This window comes from Phyllobates terribilis, unplaced genomic scaffold (assembly GCF_046119375.1).
Source record: "Phyllobates terribilis strain yellow unplaced genomic scaffold, ASM4611937v1 Scaffold_9__5_contigs__length_417890890, whole genome shotgun sequence".
NCBI classification, from domain to species: domain Eukaryota; kingdom Metazoa; phylum Chordata; class Amphibia; order Anura; family Dendrobatidae; genus Phyllobates; species Phyllobates terribilis.
The window spans coordinates 238,767,675-238,788,236 of record NW_027362769.1 but is presented as its reverse complement, the minus strand read 5'-3'; the positions used below and the strand labels follow the sequence as shown (position 1 = coordinate 238,788,236).

General features: G+C 42.4%; 1 protein-coding gene across 2 annotated transcripts in view; it reads right to left on the bottom strand.

Annotated features, from left to right (window-relative positions):
* Positions 1-244: 244 nt before the first annotated feature.
* USP7 (ubiquitin specific peptidase 7) overlaps positions 245-20,562 on the bottom strand; it is a 73,587-nt gene continuing 53,269 nt past the window's right edge. Inside the window, exons 15-31 of one of the 2 annotated variants that reach the window (XM_073647752.1) lie at positions 19,660-19,790; positions 16,650-16,784; positions 15,109-15,210; positions 14,226-14,337; positions 13,895-13,987; positions 13,739-13,806; positions 13,155-13,255; positions 10,807-10,960; positions 8,580-8,647; positions 8,170-8,278; positions 8,011-8,088; positions 7,349-7,449; positions 5,262-5,361; positions 4,979-5,098; positions 4,751-4,822; positions 2,722-2,812; positions 245-860 (exon numbers count right to left, since the gene is read on the bottom strand). In XM_073647752.1, the coding sequence (XP_073503853.1) occupies positions 754-860; positions 2,722-2,812; positions 4,751-4,822; positions 4,979-5,098; positions 5,262-5,361; positions 7,349-7,449; positions 8,011-8,088; positions 8,170-8,278; positions 8,580-8,647; positions 10,807-10,960; positions 13,155-13,255; positions 13,739-13,806; positions 13,895-13,987; positions 14,226-14,337; positions 15,109-15,210; positions 16,650-16,784; positions 19,660-19,790 (1,742 nt within the window). In that variant the 3' untranslated portion in view covers positions 245-753. The remainder of the gene's footprint in view (positions 861-2,721; positions 2,813-4,750; positions 4,823-4,978; positions 5,099-5,261; positions 5,362-7,348; positions 7,450-8,010; positions 8,089-8,169; positions 8,279-8,579; positions 8,648-10,806; positions 10,961-13,154; positions 13,256-13,738; positions 13,807-13,894; positions 13,988-14,225; positions 14,338-15,108; positions 15,211-16,649; positions 16,785-19,659; positions 19,791-20,562) is intronic. The other variant, XM_073647753.1, reaches the window with a different exon arrangement.

The following is a 20,562-nucleotide window of genomic DNA, read 5'->3' as shown; positions in this document are numbered from 1 at the left end:
CGTCAACAGCTATATATACACACACACAAGTGGGCATACATAGAATTCATTATTTCTTATTATTTCCACCCAAGTTTGGATGTATTTCTGCATTGTGAGCAGACAGCAGGGGACCCCTGGCTTATTTCCAGCAACTCTTATGATTTGATCTGATTGACAGCTTTGCCAAATAAAAGGACATAATTCAAAGTATTGTGCGCTAGGTATCTGACGTTTGCCAAAAAAGTGCCAACAAAGTACACAATGAAGTAGAGATTGCTATTTATTGAAGTGAGGGTTTCTGAATTTACAAATGCACAAGGATGAAATTTAAAGGGAGGAAACTTGTTGTCGTCAGTGGAAACATAAGAGTTTTGCTGCAATGACGATAGATGGGAACACCAGGGTCGGCGTGCAGCCAGCCATCTTATGCCTCACACAATATATCATCTAGGAACAAATTGGGCCAGATCCTTTGTTCGCCTACATTTTTCCCACATCCTCCTTTTTGTCTTGCTTTACAGCTACCATAAAATATTACATTGGCATTCAAGCTTTATAAAAACACCTTCATTTTCCTCGAAAAGGGCAGTCAATAGATACAGAGAAGCCAAACGGAACAGCCTCAACAAAATAAAATTAACATCAGCAGCAAATCTTCTTGCTGTAGACTTCAAACAGTGCACGTGTACCAAAGTTCTAGCTTTGTTAGAAAGGTGCACACACACACACATTTATATGTCCCTTGGTTTGGATAAACTTGGTTACGGTGAGTCAGTTATGGATCTTAATTGCTTTCTCAAGGTATGTGTAGCGGCTTCTCTTTGGGGCTTTATTGAAGTGGTCAAGCCCTAGCCAAGGCCTTGGATGAGCCATGTTGCCTAAGGAAAGATTAAAAGACAGAAATTACTTTTACAACCAGAAATTAAGTTCATGACAAACACAGAGCTGAGGCAGAGATGGGATCATAAGAAATCCATCCAGAATCCTGTGTTTATGGCAACACGGACACATACAATTCCATGGAACTTCTATACAATTGTGTTCTGCTGCTCCATTAAACCACTCCAGCGGGTTTTTTTCAGCACTGGAGTGGTGCTTATAATGCAAGCCCACAACTCCAGCAGTAAAATAAAACACTCGAGTGGTGCTTTAAAATTTATGGGTGACAAAGTTGGCTGAACACCTCGCTTGGATTCCACTGACATTTCCAGACAAGTAGTGACATAGGTCGCTCTGTTCAACTTATTTTTAAAGGGGTTGTCCGGTCTTCTGATAAAATCTGCAGTTACTGTACATGACTAGAGACTACAGTAACCATACAGAGTGCGCACCACAGACTGTCAGGATTCTCTGGTACGGCTGGTGAGAGCAGGCAGTCATGTGACCGCCATTAGCATACTTTCGGCCACATTCAGACTAGACTTGTCCGGCCTCTCTCAATAGAAGTGCTGTAAGGATTCAGAAGTCACACAGATCGACTGCAGACACTTATCAGAAGACTGGACAACTCTTAAGTACAGTCATGTGGCCAAGGGAGGATGGGGGGCACAAGTCCACTTTGCTTGTGATCATGGTGAATACCAGCACGGAGATCGATACTAATCTAACAATTATCACATCCAGGGGACAGGTGATTAAGCACGCCTAGCAAAACTGAGAATAAAAAACAAACAAAATCTCAGAGTGACCAAACATACGATCTCATTAACCGTGCAGTCACAAACTACAGCCATGGAAATGGAGACATTGATTTAGTAAGTGTAATTTATCTAATAAAAGGGAACCGGTCACCTCGGAAAACACCATTTGCCTTAAGATATAGGGGTATGGGGTTAAGCCGCAGGTTAATAAAAAAGCGTTATAACGCTGTTATGGCACCTTACTGAAAGTGCGGCTACTAAGAGAAAATTAACTTGTATCCTCCCGGAAGTGGCCAGCTGCCAGTCATGGTGTGCACAGGGTGGCCACAGTCACCACTCACTATACTGTGGGCAGTAGCTGTAAGAAGATCTCACAACTTTGACTGACAGCCTCCTCTGCAGCGCATCTGTGCAGAGTGCACTGTCAAAATCCTGGGGCGTGCTTACAGCCGTTACCCACAATACAGTGAGTGGTGACTGTAGCCACCCGATGCACCTCGTGACAAAGACGGGGGCTTCCAGGAGGAAATGGGTTCATTTTCTCCACATAGCCACACTTTCTGTAAGGCGACCGGTAGCATTGCAATGTGAATTATCACTATATCTGCAGGTAAATAGCATTTCTGAGGTGACAGGTTCCCTTTAAATTCCTTGCAAAGCTAAACATGTACATTTCTCTGCAGTCATGGTGCTAAAGTTTACTTGTACCAGTCCGCAGAGTTTCTTACCCAAAGGTTTAAAAAATGTACAAGGACGGAAATGGCAGAGGGTTTAAGTAAATGATCTGATGTCGGTAAGAACACTGGTGAGACTCGATTTTAGAAGCAAAGTGTCCACGTTCTATACAGTCAATGTGGAAGCTACTGGAACCACATTAATAGTTCTTCTATAACATGATACTTCCCTCAAAACCCTGAAATGTAACTACCAATTTTCTGAGCTTAGAAATCTGCCAAGAATGGTTTTTACTTTTCTAGAATACCAGGTCTAATAAATTCTATTTGGCTCGCTATTGCGTAATTATTATAATATATATGCACTTTAGAACAGACTTAGGGTACAGTTCACCACTTTAATTTTGACTGTCAAATACACTCACCAGCTTGGGGCTCAAAGTCCTTTACGTTCACTTCATAGTCCTCCTCGTTTATGTACTGATGTCGGCCCATCGTTACAATTGCAAACTTGAACTGCAAGAAGAAGAAAAAAAGTTGTCCATAAGAAAGTTCAAGGCCGTGGAGTCCATAAGGCAAGGCGCTGACACTTGCTCCTTCAGAAATTACCAATAATTACTACATTTACTGAAGTTAAATAATAGCATTGCTGCACCACTTTTTTTTATACATATAAAATGCAAATATTTATAAGTTACGCAAATTGCTATGAAAACCAACATTAACTTTTTTTCTTAATCTCGAATCTGTAAATTTTTACTGACATTATTAGCATTTAGCTCCGACTCGGCAGCCTTGGTATTCTTTCTGCATCACGTACCAGTTACATCAGATACTCGTTACAATAGTAATGCTATGGACAGCCTAGACCAGTGATGGCGAACCTCTTAGAGACAGAGTGCCCAAACTGCAATCCAAAACCTTCTTATTTATCGCCAAGTGCCAACATGGCAATTTAACCGGAATACTGAGGTTTTAGTTTAGAAAAAACTGATACAAAGAGCAGGCGAGCGCAGTATAGAGCAGCCACAGACAGGAGCAGGGGTATGAGACTGCAGAAATAAAGAACGTGCTCACCCCCATCCTTGTATATATGCTGCTGCCCCCCCCCATTAATATATACTGCCCCCCCCCCAGTCCATGTATATATGCTGCCCCCCCCCAGTCCATGTATATATGCTGCCCCCCCCAGTCCATGTATATATGCTGCCCCCCCCAGTCCATGTATATATGCTGCCCCCCCCAGTCCATGTATATATGCTGCCCCCCCCAGTCCATGTATATATGCTGCCCCCCCCCAGTCCATGTATATATGCTGCCCCCCCCCAGTCCATGTATATATGCTGCCCCCCCCAGTCCATGTATATATGCTGCCCCCCCCCCAGTCCATGTATATATGCTGCCCCCCCCCCCAGTCCATGTATATATGCTGCCCCCCCCCCAGTCCATGTATATATGCTGCCCCCCCCCCCAGTCCATGTATATATGCTGCCCCCCCCCCAGTCCATGTATATATGCTGCCCCCCCCCAGTCCATGTATATATGCTGCCCCCCCCCCAGTCCATGTATATATGCTGCCCCCCCCCCAGTCCATGTATATATGCTGCCCCCCCCCCAGTCCATGTATATATGCTGCCCCCCCCCCAGTCCATGTATATATGCTGCCCCCCCCCCCAGTCCATGTATATATGCTGCCCCCCCCCCAGTCCATGTATATATGCTGCCCCCCCCCCAGTCCATGTATATATGCTGCCCCCCCCCCAGTCCATGTATATATGCTGCCCCCCCCCCCAGTCCATGTATATATGCTGCCCCCCCCCAGTCCATGTATATATGCTGCCCCCCCCAGTCCATGTATATATGCTGCCCCCCCCATGAATATATGCTGCCCCCCCCCAGTCCATGAATATATGCTGCCCCCCCCAGTCCATGTATATATGCTGCCCCCCCCCCAGTCCATGTATATATGCTGCCCCCCCAGTCCATGTATATATGCTGCCCCCCCCAGTCCATGTATCTATCCCCCCCTCCCCCGTTCATGTATCTATCCCCCCCTCCCCCGTTCATGTATATATGCTCCCCCCCCAGCCTGCTAGCGCCACTGTTCATCGCATATTAAAAAAAAAAAAAAAAAACAAGAAAACATAATAAACACTCCTACTCCCCTTCCTTCTTCTCCCACGCAGCATCCTCTCCGGTAGCGGACTCCAGCGTCCTAGCGACGGGGGCGCATGACGTCACTGACATGCGCCCAGTCGCTTGTACACTGACGTCAGCTGCTGGCCTCTGATTGGTCAGCAGCATGTATTGCAGCGCACAGGCCCACCGGGAGGGCTCTGCATGCCACCTCTGGCACGCGTGCCATAGATTTGCCAGCACTGGCCTAGGCCATATAAACTAGGTCTATTGTATAGACCATACAAACTAGGTACTCCGCATCCCCTCCATGTCTACCTTTTCGAATTCTTTCTCTTGAATTTCCAGCATGGCCTGAATCCGCTTCATCACCTCTCTGAATGGCTCACCCTAATGAAAAAATATACACACAAGCTTTACAACAATGTCCGGGTCATAAGAGAAATAGCTGCTCATACACAACATAGTGCACTTTGATGGAAATTCTTACAAGACACAAATATTATTGAGTCAAATATAACAGTGAGAAGTGACAACATGACATACCTGCTGTATCCTAAGCAAAAATGGGATCCCAAATGTGCCAAACACCTCCTTGTGAAAATGTGCCACAGCAATGAGCATGCCATTCTCTTTATCAATGTCCACCTGGTCCGAAGGAATCTCCTGCAATATGATCAAGCAATTAAAATACTGATTATATAGGTTGTGCCAGATTTATGCTGTCTGTCCTAAATAAGCCTATCAATGTATGGACAGAAATTCTGCTATGTGACATGTGAACGCACGCATAAAAGTAAGAATAGCTCGCTATACCAGAAGACATTACCTCTATTCGAAAAGTCCGACTTGTAGCAGGTGATAAGCACTCTAGTAGTTCTTCCTCCTGATGTACCCCAATTATCTTGTAGCTTACAATTTCTAGCAGCCTTTAGGATAAAAACGAGAAAAAGATAAAAAAAATTGGCACAGCTCTAGAAAAGATATATAGTGAACAATTTGTAAAATCCTGAATGTCGTACACATTCATTACGGAGGACTCTTCAGTTATTACACGTTTTCTATTACCTATAAGCATATTTACAGTCCTGTTCCCTTGGTATAACTCGCTGAAATGTATCAAATCACATAACAGGGGGTCATACTTACAAATTTAGGGCTCAAGCAGACGTCCGGGACGGCATTTATAAGAAGCGGTTGTGCTCAGGTCAGGAGTCCGTGCATTGCAGTCCGTGCTCCGGCATCTGCATGAGCCCCAAGTGTCCGCAATGATCAGGCGATGTCAGATTTGATAAAGGCACCCACATCTCCCTACTCTGACAAAGGACCCCAATATTCAGTTGACATTTTCAGGAGGAACAACAGATGCTCCAGTGCTGAAATTCCATGAATCTATTTTCTGCATAAGCCACTGCTTAATTTTAAGGTGCTGCGGAATAAGTTGTCGCTATATAAATAAAATTATTGTTATAGAGGGCACCATGCCCAGCTCTCGTTATCACTTCAGCACTGCATAGTAAAATGTAGTCCACTGTAATAAGGGAGCCTGTCACCATCAATCCCATGGCCTGTGGTTAGGTCAGCTAATGGCAGGTTCCCTTTGCATAAAACACCACATTATTATACTTTATATACACAATGGTGGAGATTTATTGATACTGGTGCAGCACCCAGGCAATGATCAGTGCCCCCAGTGTAAGATGCACTTTTATTGATACAGGTGCAATGATCCGTGCTCCCAGTGTAGCCAGCACCTTCACATCATACTGGTGCAGCGCCCAGACAATTATCAGTGCCCCCAGTGTAACATGCATGTAACGACACAGCATTTAATTTTAATTATCCAGACGTAAATTCAGTAGGCTAGGAGACATACGCTATTATCTTTATGTTGACCTTTGAATGCATGTTTTTTCTTTGGTTGGTCAAGAAACACAGACTACTGTTTGTATAAACCAAAACTTGAGTTGATATTTACTGCAACTTATTGTCTGCTAACTTTGCAAGACAGGGTCGAAGGGTCATTGAACAATGGATGTTTGCTAAATATGTTGATTGACCATTGTGTGGGCCCTGTGGCTTTTTGACTTGCAAAACAGAGAAGGATGAACTATGTAGATTGATAAAATGCTCAAACAATGAGCGTTAAACTCATCTCACCTCCCCCCTGACCTGTGGATCATGACCTGAGCCACAGCTAGGACAACATGGCTCCATCAAGAGGGACAAAGATTTGATTTTCTACAGGATTTCAGCTTCCAAGGCCCCAGCTGGAAGAACACAGATCTGCTCCATTGAATATCACAAAACCCAAGGATACATTTGGGGAAGCCAGCATGGGACCCTCCCGTCACCTGGCCCCCATGGATACGCTCGGAGAAGCCAGGTTGGAACTATTTAGTTACCTAGCTCCGTGGAGACGTTCAGAGAAGCCAGGGTGGGACCATCTGGTTGCCTAGCCTCGTGCCTCAATGGACTGTCAGCTTCCTAAGCTTGTCATTACCTACTCTCTGTGGGTGCCCACCAAGAGCAGGATGCCACTGGTGGGGGTAGTCAGCGGAAGGGTGAGACTCTAAGTTCCACCATCTTATGTATTTACTGGGACTGTTCTATATGTTCTTGTCTGGTGGTTCAATAAAATCTTGCCACACTGTTTTACCCTCACCCTGTGTTGTCAGAGTAGTATTCTGCCCACGGGAGACCCCCACGTCTCTACAATGCACTTTTATTGATACTGGTGCATTGCCTGGGCAATGTTCAGTGCCCCCAGTGTAGACTGCACATTTATATCATATTGGTGTAGTGCCCGGGCAGTGATCAGTGCCCCCATTGTAGCCGGCACTTTGATTTAATGAGTTTGTGGTAATGAATGTCAGTCACTTTATATTTAAAAAAAAAACGTACTAAGTCATTTACCTCAATTTACCAGACCCCTTCTCTGAGAGTTCAACTGCTCGCTTACATTCTTCTAGAAGGTCTCTTACACAACCGTGCTTATCTGGGTATAGTGTTATTTCCTGCACACATGGGAGAGAACAGTAAGAACACAAAATGGTGAAACAATGGCAGTTACAGAATACTGTCTCATGTATATTGTAGTACCAGTTGGGATAATTAAGGTGGCCTTTAACTTTTTTTTTTTAATTGCATCAAAAATAAATCTATAGCGCATTGGTTTTCTATGGAGACAGAGACTAAAGTACTGTGTGAACTGTAAAACACTTCAACCTCACTTGTAGGCAAATGCCAGCATGTGACAGCCGCTAGAACCTACATCCTAGAAGCTGCATATGGCTGTGGCGTGCCATTCCTTTATGACAAGTGGGGGTTTGCTGACTGGGATCCCTAGGGAGCTGCAATGTTGTGTAGGTCGTCTCTCCCCTATGTTCTCACAGCGCAGTGGTGGTCCTCATTGTCTTGATCATAGCCACACTACAGCTCCCAGCACAGCATATGACCGTGGCCGATGTGCAGGAAGCCACGTGCAGTACTACGCCCCTGGGATCACACGCACACAGACCATAGTGTTACCGTCACTTCCTAAAATAGGAGGATGTTAAGCAAAAAGGAATATGTACCTCTTCTCTAAACTGGCTATTCAGCCATATACATTTGAAGCTCCTCCTGTTTTCAAAGTCTGTAATCTTCATTTTCAGCTGGAAGAAAAATATTATGTAAGTGACACCAATTGCTAATGTTCCAGCACAGAACAGCTCGTCTTTTATAGGACTAGATACCTGCTGATAATAGAGTTTCTTGGGTTGCCTAGGCTTGAAGAATTGCAGAAGGTCCCGTAATGTTCCTTCGTAGTTATGCCTAAGAGGGTTCCCAGGACCATCCCTGTAACTGCAAACATTAAGATGTAAGTAAGAGCCCTCAATTATAGTGACCAAGATGGCAGTGTGATCGCTTGTTTATCAATCACATGCTACCAAATCTCTGCCTTTTGGTTATTTATTAAGACAACCATAAAATTCCCAGGTATGGTTCACTAGAGTATGGAGGCACAAATAGAGCTTCCTGCATTTCACTATTCCCAGGCCGTATATCCTGTGTAACGCAAGGCTAAACGATGCATATGGACGGTGTATATAACCCAGAACGCTGCCGTGTCATCTGTGCCCACCTCAGCACCCATGGAACTTACCCTTGAGATTTAAAAAACTGTAGAAGCATGGGATCAGTGTTCAGCCTCTGGGCAACAGTTTTTGCAACCTGAAAAACAGCAATTCAGAAAGGCTTTTTTTTCCAAACTATGAAAAAGTTACGGTTTCTAGAAAGATTGAAATAGAAACTTAAGATATCGAAAAGTCAGACTTTCTTTTAAAAGAAACCTAACTTCAATGATTTTCTAATAAGTCAGTCGTGGAAGAATATTGCACTAGTGTCTATTCTTACTTAAAAGGCTCTAGAGCAGGATTATAAAACTTTAAAGGGGATTTTTCAAGCTTCAGGGTATGTGCACACGATGCCGAAAATTTCTGCATTTCTCTGGCAGAAAAACCGCATGCGGATTGTACATGTGTTTTTCCTGCGGAATACATGTGGATTCACATGCGTTTCCACATGTGGATTGACAAGCGCTTTCCAGGCGATTTTAGCATCACCTGGAAAGTGCTTGACAACTAGGTCACACTATATAAATCCATGCAAACAGCATGGATTTATATAGTGTGACCCGAGAGAATGGTAAAAATAAAAAATACATGTATACTTTACCCTCTGATGGCCCGCGCTGTCCTGCTCAATCCATTCTCCCTCGCCGGCAACTTTGAATTGAAAGACCTGCCGACGTCAGCGTCACGTGACCCGTCACATGACTCTGACGTCAGCGCAGGTCTTTCAACTCACTGCAAGAGCCGGGAACCAAGCAGGAGCGCTGCGCAGGCCGACAGATGGTAAGTATATATATATTTTTTATTTTATTCTTGTTTTACAGCTTTTAATGGTACCTGGGTCCAGAGGAGAGTCTCCTCTCCTCTACACCCGGGTACCATCCACACATTAGAACGCGACAATTACGCAAGTACAGATGCAGTCTTGCGGAATTGGCGCGTTCTAATGCAAGTCAATGGCGGCGAAAACGCCGCGTTTACGCAAAATTAATTGACACGCTGCGGAAAAATCCGCATCATGGGCACAGCACATGCGAATTTCAATTGGGGAACATTGCTGCCCTTCTACCATGCGTTTTTCATGCGTTTCCGCGGCGTTTACGCAACTGCAAAACCGCCGCAGAAACGCATTAAATACGCATCGTGTGAACTCAGCCTCAGACAAATTTGTGACGTCTCTCTGACTGCAGATAGTGTGCATTGCGGAGAGTCAGGACTCCCCTCAATTACCAGATCAAGCGAGAGGTCGTGTGACTTACATATATCACGTGGCAAGTAGATTCATCTGCTTCCATCAACGTTGAGTTTCTAATCCAATGAGAGAAGCAGATCAGAATCTAGTCAGCAAGAGAATAATGGCAGCCCCATGACCACTGGCTTGATCTGGAAATTATTGGGATCCTGACAATAATAATAATCTTTTTATTTATATAGCGCCAACATATTCCACAGCGCTTTACAATTCAGACAATTTACAGACATTATGGGCACTGTCCCCATAGGGGCTCACAATCTAGATTCCCTATCAGTATGTCTTTGGAGTGTGGGAGAAAACCAGAGAACCTGGAGTAAACCCACGCTAACACGAGGAGAACATACAAACTCCTTGCAGATGTTGTCCTTGGAGGGATTTGAACCCAGGACTCCAGCGCTGCAAGGCTGCATTGCTAACCACTGAGCCACCGTGCTGCCCGCAGGTGCATATTGCGCACTATCAGGACTTGCCAGTTTGCAGTTATAGAGTGCCTGCAGAGATTTAGCTCAAGCCTGGAAAACACGTATTAAGTATTTTCTCGCACAATCACAGCGTATCACCTAGCCAGAGGAGCGAGGTTCTGTTTCCCGTGTGAATAGATCAAAGGTCTCAAGAGCTCCATTCATGGCTTATGGGACTGATGGAGAAAGCCAAGTACACCTGTCATACAAGCATGGCCTATGTCACTCATATAACAGATCTCTGTTCCGGCTCAAAGGGGTCCATGGCAGCGCACTCCCCATACACCCTAGTAGAGCATATATACAGCTGTCTGCATGATACAATTCCTATAAGCAATGCACATGGATTAGAAAACCAGACAACTTCTCCTATGTACTTGACATTCTAGATGAATATTACTTTGATATATCAGCAAAAAAAGATCATTCTGTGCAGATGCACCCACTGGTTAGCTGGGTGACCGCCTCCCTATCGTACAGTACCAGTTACATGGATTTTCTCTAAGGAAATCTGCTGAAATAAGATGATAATCAAATACATACATGAGAGTAATTCATTCTGTTAGACAATGTAACAACGAATCCTGGATCATTAGGAATTGTCTTGTCACAGAAGATTACATCAACACGGTGATAAAGGTCTCTGAAGTATTCCTTGGCGGTGGCCAATTCACTGTTCTCATTCTCTGGGTCATCTCTAGACAAGGGCAGAATGAATGACAAAATCAGAAAGCACACTATTACAAGGTTTTCTTAACCCTTTACAGATCGGGAATTAGAAAAACTGATTATTTCGTAATGTCTTAGACTGCCATAACAAATTGGCTAGCCTTTGCAGGATCCATGGGGTTAGAATGGGTACAATGTATTATTTTATTATGTGGTTTTTTTTAACATTATTTCCTTTTGATTTTTTTTTTTTTTTTTGTTAAGACAAAACGCCCTTTTTAATAGATTACCAGAATAGACAATTCAGTCTTGGAGGGAAATAAATGTCCTTGTAAATGTATTTGCTTTATGTCACACGGCAGCAGCAGCTCAGAGACATGGACGCAGGGAGCTGCAGAGGACCCAGTGCCGTCTTTGGGTGGCTGTAGTGGGCATGCTCTGTGACCTATACAAAGGTTACTGTGCAGGGAGATGGAGGAGGACAGCTGCGATTATTGTCAGTGGTGTGATCTGCTTTTATCTGCCCCTAACTATATATAATTAGATGGTGACTCACATTTCAGGAAGTCATATAACAGATTTCCTTTACTACAACGCTAATAGAAAAAGGAGAAGTAGGCAGTCCTGTGACAGTCCTTCAGTATCAGACCCTACCATCAGAAGTGTAAACTGCAGATATGTCGAGGGCTGGGTAAACTAGGGGGCAAGGAAATATAAAAAAGCATTTTTTTTTTAAGCATGCGACAGGCATTTACCTAAAAAAGTGTGAAGTGAAAGTATGTTTTCATTTGACATGTTGCAGCATGTGGTGTGATACCTTTTATGTCAGAATCAGACACATCGATGGAATAGAGGGAGCTCCAATGAATCCAGAAGTATGAACATAGCCCGACTCTGGGGTCGTCTATAAAGGTTATCATAATACACCCCTGAACCAGCCTGAAATGGCCCAATTAAATATGTCTTTACGACATGGATTAAGCTTCTAAAGGCATTGTCCAAAATCTGTATCCAAATATCCAGAATTTCTAAAACAATGTCCTTAGTAATCTGCAATATTAATGGTATCTGATGCTTTCTCCTCCGGACCCAGTGATCGAGTGATTGCTGGGTGTAGAGAGGAAAAAACAGCAGAAAAAGTAAAGAAAATAAAAAGGACATAAAAATTCAGCTCCATTTTTCACAAAAGAAAATTATTTGAATGTCGAAAACAGAAAACGTATTATTTTTTTCATTAAAGGTGCATGTGCGATAAAACCCAAAGATGTGCCTGGTCAGGAATGAGGGAGATTGGCCTGTTCTGAAATCCTTAAGAGTGATCCTTTTTTTCCCCTCTCAACAGGAAATATGAAAATAAGAAACTTTCTAATATTTCTTATTAGCGAAATCTGCTTCTTTCTCCTCCTGGACTGAGGAGTTTTCAAAAATTCTCAAATCCATGGCAAAAATATGGATTCAGTGAAGACAGAATATTACATTCACTGAATATAGATTTTACCCGTGAATTGAGAATTTTGAAAATGAAAAATTATACTGATCAGTCCAGTAGAAAAAAAAAAGTGGACTTCTGATAAGATAATTAACACATTTTTTATTTTCACGTGAGTTAATGATTTTTGAAGCAATAACATTTAAAACAACAGTTACTCTAAGACCTCATGGGGGAGGGGATGCATAGTGAATAAAATTAAATAAATAAAAAAAAAAATGTTAGAATTTTTGTTCATAGCCGTGCCACTTTTGGAATACAAAAATGTCCATTATCTAAAAATTACTAGCACAATTTATAATGTTTTTAGTAGTGATCTGAGATCATTTGCAAAAATGTGCCCAGTCAGGAACAGGTGAAGATGCTTGGGTCCTAAACTGGTTAAAAAAGGGTTTCCAGGTAGTCGGCAATTCCTTTATGTCCCAACAAAACAGGACATACACAGCAACCATAGGCTACATCTGTATTCCCAGCAGAGATTGCAGTTGCTTACCTCTAAAATACAGGCTGTACCTCTTAAGTAGAGTAGAGCAAGTTATGCTTCTGGTTAAGTTATGGAAAATGAAATGATTTGCAATAGTGAACAGATGTTACGGCCATATTTAAAGAAACTGACATTTTGAGGCATACCATACCGAGGGTTAATCAAAGTGGCAGGCTAGTAAAAACAAATGCACATAAAATACCAAAGTGGAAGAGTACAGAAGACTAGAAGAGTTCAAAATGTACTCACTTCTGGAATACTATAATGTCACCATCCATAAGCTCATCAAGTGCTTTGTCAAGAGACACGTCATAATCTTGAATACGTTCTGTTAAATTCGGTTTGACTTCCTGCAAACAATTAAGAATGTGTCATAAGAAAAATACATAGCAAAGACATCCCAAATAAACCAGTCGTTTCACAACAAACTTCTTACAGCAGAGAAGCACAAAAGCGCTGCAAACTAAAATGTGAAACTCAAACTTGTAGCTTTTATTTTTTGAGTGGAGAATAAATAAATAAATTGGATATTTGTAAAATAAAAACACAGAAGATGAATATTTGCATTGTGTTGATACGGTCTCTGAACTTCTTGTTCAGTCAATAGAGCTGGGTGAGGGCTGGTTTTGGGTGGTGAGAGGTCATCTTGGAGTGCAGACATTTTGATCGCTTTTCAATGCATTTTTAGGGACTGAAAACTGGACATTCTGGAGGTTTGATTTTTTTTTTCCCCCTTTTTACGGCAATTGCTGTATAGTTTAGTTCATTTTAGATTTTGGCAGATCAGACTCCCAAACGAAATAGGTTTATTTTTAAAGGAGAAGGTGTCGTACCTCATAGAGGATAAGGTTAGTTCCTTGCGGAAATCCAGCTCTCTCACACATAACTGGCAGTAGGTCACCTGTTTGGAGGGGGGATTAAAAAATTAGATATAGGACTACATCTATGTTACACACACCCCCCCCCCCCCCCACATGAAACATACTTACGTATTTTACAGGAGATTGGGGTGTAGATATGTCCACAGTAATTTAAGCTTCGACTTTTCGGATCGTACATTTTTAAAAAGAGCATGACGTCATCTGTGGAAGAGAAAGCTTCAGTAAGAATAAGGATAAAGCAGAACTCATTATTGGGTTTTCTACTGCAATGGTAAAAAGTCAATCTTAGAAATTATTAGAATGGCTTGGAATCGAGTGATTAAAATCCAAAGGCACCAAAACCGTGCAGAGTTCAGGCCACCCGAAACTAAATCTCCAGCCCCAAATCAAATTAGAGGGTTACGTGGAAAAAGAGAAATATGTAGAGAGGATAGCCTACACTTACGATCTTTGTCAAACTTGGGAAGCGTCGCCCCACTAGCAGCCATTTCTGGATCTACTGTTTCCAAAAATATTGTCCAAGGATTTTCATTGTCACTCAGCTCAATCATCTACATGACAAATATAATGCAAAAATACAGCAGAAAGGAGAGTTATTACCAGACATTCACATGGTTTCAGATAAAAATCAGCATATAACGACGTAATGCTCCATTTACTAAGTAATCATGTCAGATCCAAACCATGAAGAGGATATTTTGTTGCACAGCTTTCATTGGGAAGACGCAAGAGAGCGTGGGTAATCTGCAGATACAACACTGGAAAAAGGAACTGTAAAAAGCTTTTCTTGCCGAGTTCACTGGTGGACCAGACTCCCTCTTTTTTGGGCATCTACGGCTTTTATTGTGTGGGTTACACAGGCTAATATGTACAGGTGATCACAGACTAGGAGTATAATATTACTACTCTGATCACTTCAGGGCTTGTACATTAGATATACTAATTCGAGTACAGTACAGAAAAGTGGATTAATTGCTTATTGACTACTAGACGACTACTCTATAACCGATGCGGGCTAGTAAAATTACAAGATCTAACTGACGGGCAACTACTCTAATTTTAATCCATAAGGTCATGGAAAATGGAGGACAAGATTTAGACACTGTTTTGTGAAATAAAAAAAAAAAAGAAAGAAAAAGAATGTCCAGTAGAAAAAAAACTTCTAATTTATAAGAGCTGGATGGCATATCATCGCAGTCCACCAACCTGAGGTCCGCGATCTATGCAGACCACGCAAGTGACATCTAAGAACACTACACTAATTACATTCAGCAAACGAATCCAGAGGAAGAGCGACGGCTCAATATAGAATGGATATTTACAGTTTTGCTGCAATCCGCTTCATAATCCAACATTGCTGGCCTTTTTGTTCCATTACTTCGAGCTTGCATGGGCCATAACCGAATTTGGTCCTGTGGAAATCCCTGAGAAAAGTAAAATAAGACCTGCTTATTTCATCTGAAAGCCGACTATTAAATGGCTGCTAAACATTTGTGCTAAAAGTTACATGCAATCAGAGAGAATTGTTTTATTAAAAAAAAAAAAAAAAAAAAAAAAAAAAAAAACCACAAATTTCTTTCTAGGCAGCTTACAGTGTATTAGATTTAATGTAGCTAAAGATTGTGTGTCTAAGGCACGGTTCACATCACAGTTTTTATTTTGGTTTAGCATATATAGCAGAGCGGTGTGTGTCTATATATGCATATGAAGCAGAGATGCAAGTATGTACATATTCGGCAGAGCTGAGTGTACATGTATATGTGAATAGGTAGCAGAGGTGTGTGTGTATGTGTATTGGTGCACATGTAGCAGAGCTATTTGTATATGTGCATAGGTAGCAGAATTGTGTGTGTGTGTCTATATGTGCACATGTAGCAGAACTGTGTATGTATGTATATATGCATATGCAGCAGAGCTGTGTGTCTATGTGCATAGGTAACAGAGCTGTGTGTGCATGTATATGTGCATATGCAGCAGAGCTGTGTGTATTACAGACACTGCAGAGAAACACTAACACTAGATTTATTACCACCCTATTCTACCCTAGTGCATTAAAATTACTAATAATGACCCCCCACACACACTTTACACCACTAGGGAAGTTTTAATTAATAAGAAAAATGTTTTTACTATGTTCTGCTTTGTAAATCTGGGGTGCATCTTATGGTAAAGCGAATCTTCTAGTCAAAAAAAAAAAAAAAATACGGTATATTGGCAGACTACTCCTGATGTGTTGTCATGCTCTGTTGACATCACACAACAGAAAAAAATGGCCTACATTCAGCATGTACAAAGCATGTTCACAATGTGTGAAAGGAAGTTATGAGCCAAAGGGGTCCCCTAGTCGCTTTCCACAAAACGCGTGGCTGTGACCCACTAATTCTTTTTACTGTTTTGCACCAGCTCTTGTGAGGATTGTGAACATTTACAGCCAGTGAACATGGTAAGATAGTAGAAACATAAATTCAATAGGTACACTTTAAACTCTGCAGACTAAATAGAAAGCAGACCATTAGATACCCCAAATTCCCGGTGCATTCCCATCTTTATAACGCGATTACTCCTGATAATACTCTGCATATGGATAGCCTTTTATATTCCTTTGTTTATAGAAATCCAAAAGAGCAATATATAAAATGACATTTTTAGTACATTGTGTCCAGGCCCTTGCCAAGCCATTCTCAGAGATCAATAGAAAGCAGCATAATCTGTCTCGTATTTCATTAAATGTTATTTTCAGACATAATTACAAAGCATATCCCGGCAGCAAAGACGACAGACTCATCTGCCTTACAGATCAATAGATGCCAAGCTGGTCACCATCCAATATAAGATATAGAAAAGCTGCGGCAGATTTCCTTACCATTGTTTGTGAAAGATTTTGAACAAATTCGGCAAGTGTGGAGTTTTTTAATACTTTGAACACAGTGTATTTAACCTTCTCCTCATCGTACATGTCATTGCCTTGGTGGCCGCAGAACTGGTCCTCTGCGACGATCTGATAAAAAGCAAAGGATTTTATTACATTAGGTATGTATGTAATAGTCTATAAAACAACTCAAAAATAAAGCAGAACAGATTACTAGCCAGTACGATGTAACCGTCCCCCCAGGCCAGCACTAAGAAACACATTCAACCGTAGTCAGACGCGACCGGTCCAAATATTACACAGCCAGCCATAATACTATACTTCTTTGTGGAGTTTGCACAGCTTCTATTGCTCTTCCTCCCTCTCGGTGCACAGCTTCTATTGCTCTTCCTCCCTCTCGGTGCACAGCTTCTATTGCTCTTCCTCCCTCTCGGTGCACAGCTTCTATTGCTCTTCCTCCCTCTCGGTGCACAGCTTCTATTGCTCTTCCTCCCTCTCGGTGCACAGCTTCTATTGCTCTTCCTCCCTCTCGGTGCACAGCTTCTATTGCTCTTCCTCCCTCTCGGTGCACAGCTTCTATTGCTCTTCCTCCCTCTCGGTGCACAGCTTCTATTGCTCTTCCTCCCTCTCGGTGCACAGCTTCTATTGCTCTTCCTCCCTCTCGGTGCACAGCTTCTATTGCTCTTCCTCCCTCTCGGTGCACAGCTTCTATTGCTCTTCCTCCCTCTCGGTGCACAGCTTCTATTGCTCTTCCTCCCTCTCGGTGCACAGCTTCTATTGCTCTTCCTCCCACTCGGTATCACCCAGCCACTCAAAACGTGACAAAGATCACTGGCCACGCCCCCTTGACCTCACTGTCCAGAGCTTACTGCCCATGGCTGCCCCTGTATGCATGGCTGTGCTTGACAGGTTGCAATCTGTTCAAAGCACAAATAGGAAATCTGTGCGCTAAACACACTGTAGCAAAAATGAAGGAGCTGGAGGTCACCACCAAATGTGACAGAATGCGCAGAACTTTAACAAGTACATTATGAAGTTCGTACATTTCTCGAGCTTTATAATGGTTTAAATAATCCGCGCCTGGAAAACCCCTTTAAACCGAATCTGCAAGGTGATTTTTGTGTAGTATATTAATAGTGTCCTGAAATAGGGCTTAGCAGCCCTTTCAGGATATGTAACTTTAATTCCTGTAAGCCCCGAACAAATAAATTGTATTATGCCAGCAAGTCAAGCAAATGTAAATGGCAAATTAATATTCACCCCTTCCCCCAACCACCCCTTTGCACTGGTGTCACTGATTCAGACTGCGATATGCCTGACAATCACATCGCAATTCTTGGACTGACCGTCTGCTCTTCTGACCCAAGTTAGGCTGTGTGCGCACGATACGTTTTTTAAGCGTTTCCGCTGCAGAAACGCTTAAAACGCATGGTAGAAGGCCTGCCATGTCCCCCAATGATAATCCGCATGTGCTGTGCACATGCTGTGGAAATTTCCGCTGCGGATTATCATTGCGGAAAAAAACGCAGCACTACCAGTTATTTTGCGGAAGTGCTGCGTTTTCGCCACCATTGACTTGCATTAGAACGCGCCAATTCCGCAAGACTGCATCTGTGCTTAAGTAATTGGCGAGTTCTAATGTGCGGATGGTACCCGGGTGTGGAGGAGAGGAGAGTCTCATCCACACCCAGGTACCATTAAAAAAGCTGTAAAAAAAGAATAAAATAAAAAATAAATATATACTTACTTTCTGGCGGACCGCGCTGCGCTCCTCCTTGCTTCCCGGCACTTCGCGATGGAATGAAGGACCTGCGCTGACGTCAGAGTCATGTGACGGGTCACGCTACGCCGACGTCGGCAGGTCCTTCACTCTACCGCTGCCGGGACCGAGCGAAGCAAGACAGCGAGGGCCATCGGAGGGCAAGTATATATTTATTTTTTGGCATTCTCTCGGGTCACACTATATAAATCCATGCCGTTTGCATGGATTTATATAGTGTGACCAAGTTGACAAGCACTTTCCAAGTGATGCTAAAATCGCTTGGAAAGCGCTCGTCAACCCGCATGCGGAAATGCATGTGAAGAACGCTTCACATCCGCATGTCCCTGGCAGGAATAATGCATGTACAATCCGCATGCGTTTTTTTCTGCCAGGGAGATGCAGAAACGCTCAGGAAAAAATCCTGAGCATTTCTGCATCGTGGGCACATAGCCTTACCGCTGCATAGAAATACATGCTGTCATGTCCATGGCCAGTCCGAGAATTGTGATGTGATCCTCGGGAGAGTAACACGGCAGTCTGACTGCATCCAGTGACACAGGCTGGGAGGGGTGGCGTGAATATTCATTTTGCATTTACATAAGCTTAACTTGCCAGCGCACATGTAAATGCAAAATTAATATTCACCCCTTCCCCCAGGGTCACTGATTGAGTGCAGTCAGACTGCTGTGTTACTAGCCCGAGGATCATATCGCAATCCTCAGACTGGCCATCTGCTCTCCTGACCTGTGCATGACAGCATGTATTTATATGCAGCCGTATATGATCCTCAAGAATACGGCAGTGTTACTGAATCAGTGACGCCAGTGCAGAGGGGTGAATATTCATTTCACATTTATAAACGATTGACTTGCCGGTGCGAGACAATACATTTGTCCAGGGCTTACAGGAACACAACAGGGCCACGAACAGGAATAAAAGTTACATATCCTGAAAGGGCTGACAAGCCAGAATTTTAGGATACTAGACAAAAATCACCACACAGATAACCTTTAAGTTTTATGGTCTAGCTACAAAATCACTGCCTCTGTACTGAATAATGTTGTACATAAGCAAGGAAATTTACAAATGAATCACGATGTCACCATTACCAATGGACATTTCTGAGGCTTGAAGAGCAAGGTCTTGATAAGTCAATCACAAGAATAATAAGTGAGGTGTTATATATATATATATATATATATATTTCTTTTTTTTTTTTTTTTCTCCAAAGAGACCACCTACCTGAACTTGCATGTATAGATGAGCTTCTTGGCGCTCTTTTCTTTTCTGAGCCTCTATACGCTTTTCTTCCTGTAGCCTCTCTACAAGCTGCTGAGGAATATCATGATCTGTGACAGCTTGGAGAACTTCATCTAAAAGAAAAATAACTTTTAGATTTATGCATTTAATACTTTGCACTGAAATTTAAAAAGGGTTGTCTCATGAACATCATACATCACCTATCCATAAAATAGGTGATAAGAGTATTATCATGAGAATCATAAAGGCCTCTGGGTATACTAAAGTATTTCTGACCATGTGTGACCACTGCTCAGTTCACAGTGTATAGAAGTAATACAGCAATTAAAAGGGTTATTCTCAAGTTTGAAAGATCTCCGCTGTCATAGCTTCCCTGAAGGCTGGGCCCCACCAACTGGGCTTGATGAATCGGTGGTCAATCACGCACAATGCCACGTCATTCATTCTAAAGGGAGTGTTGAATATCAACCAAGCGCAGCACTTGTCAACCTCCGGCGGTCCCATTAACCCCTTTACCCCCAAAGGTGGTTTGCACGTTAATGACCGGGCCAATTTTTACAATTTTGACCAAAGTCACTTTGAGGTAATTACTCTGGAACGCTTCAAAGGATCCCCCTGATTCTGAGACTGTTTTTTTCGTGACATATTGTACTTCATGATTGTTGTAAAATTTCTTCGATATCACTTGCGTTTATTTGTGAAAAAAACAGAAATTTGGCGAAAATTTTGAAAACTTTGCAATTTTCAAAATTTGAATTTTTATGCCTTTAAATCAGAGAGATATGTCACACAAAAGAGTTAATAAATAACATTTCCCACATGTCTACTTTACATCAGCACAATTTTGGAACCAAAAATTTTTTTTTTTTTTATTAGGGAGCTATA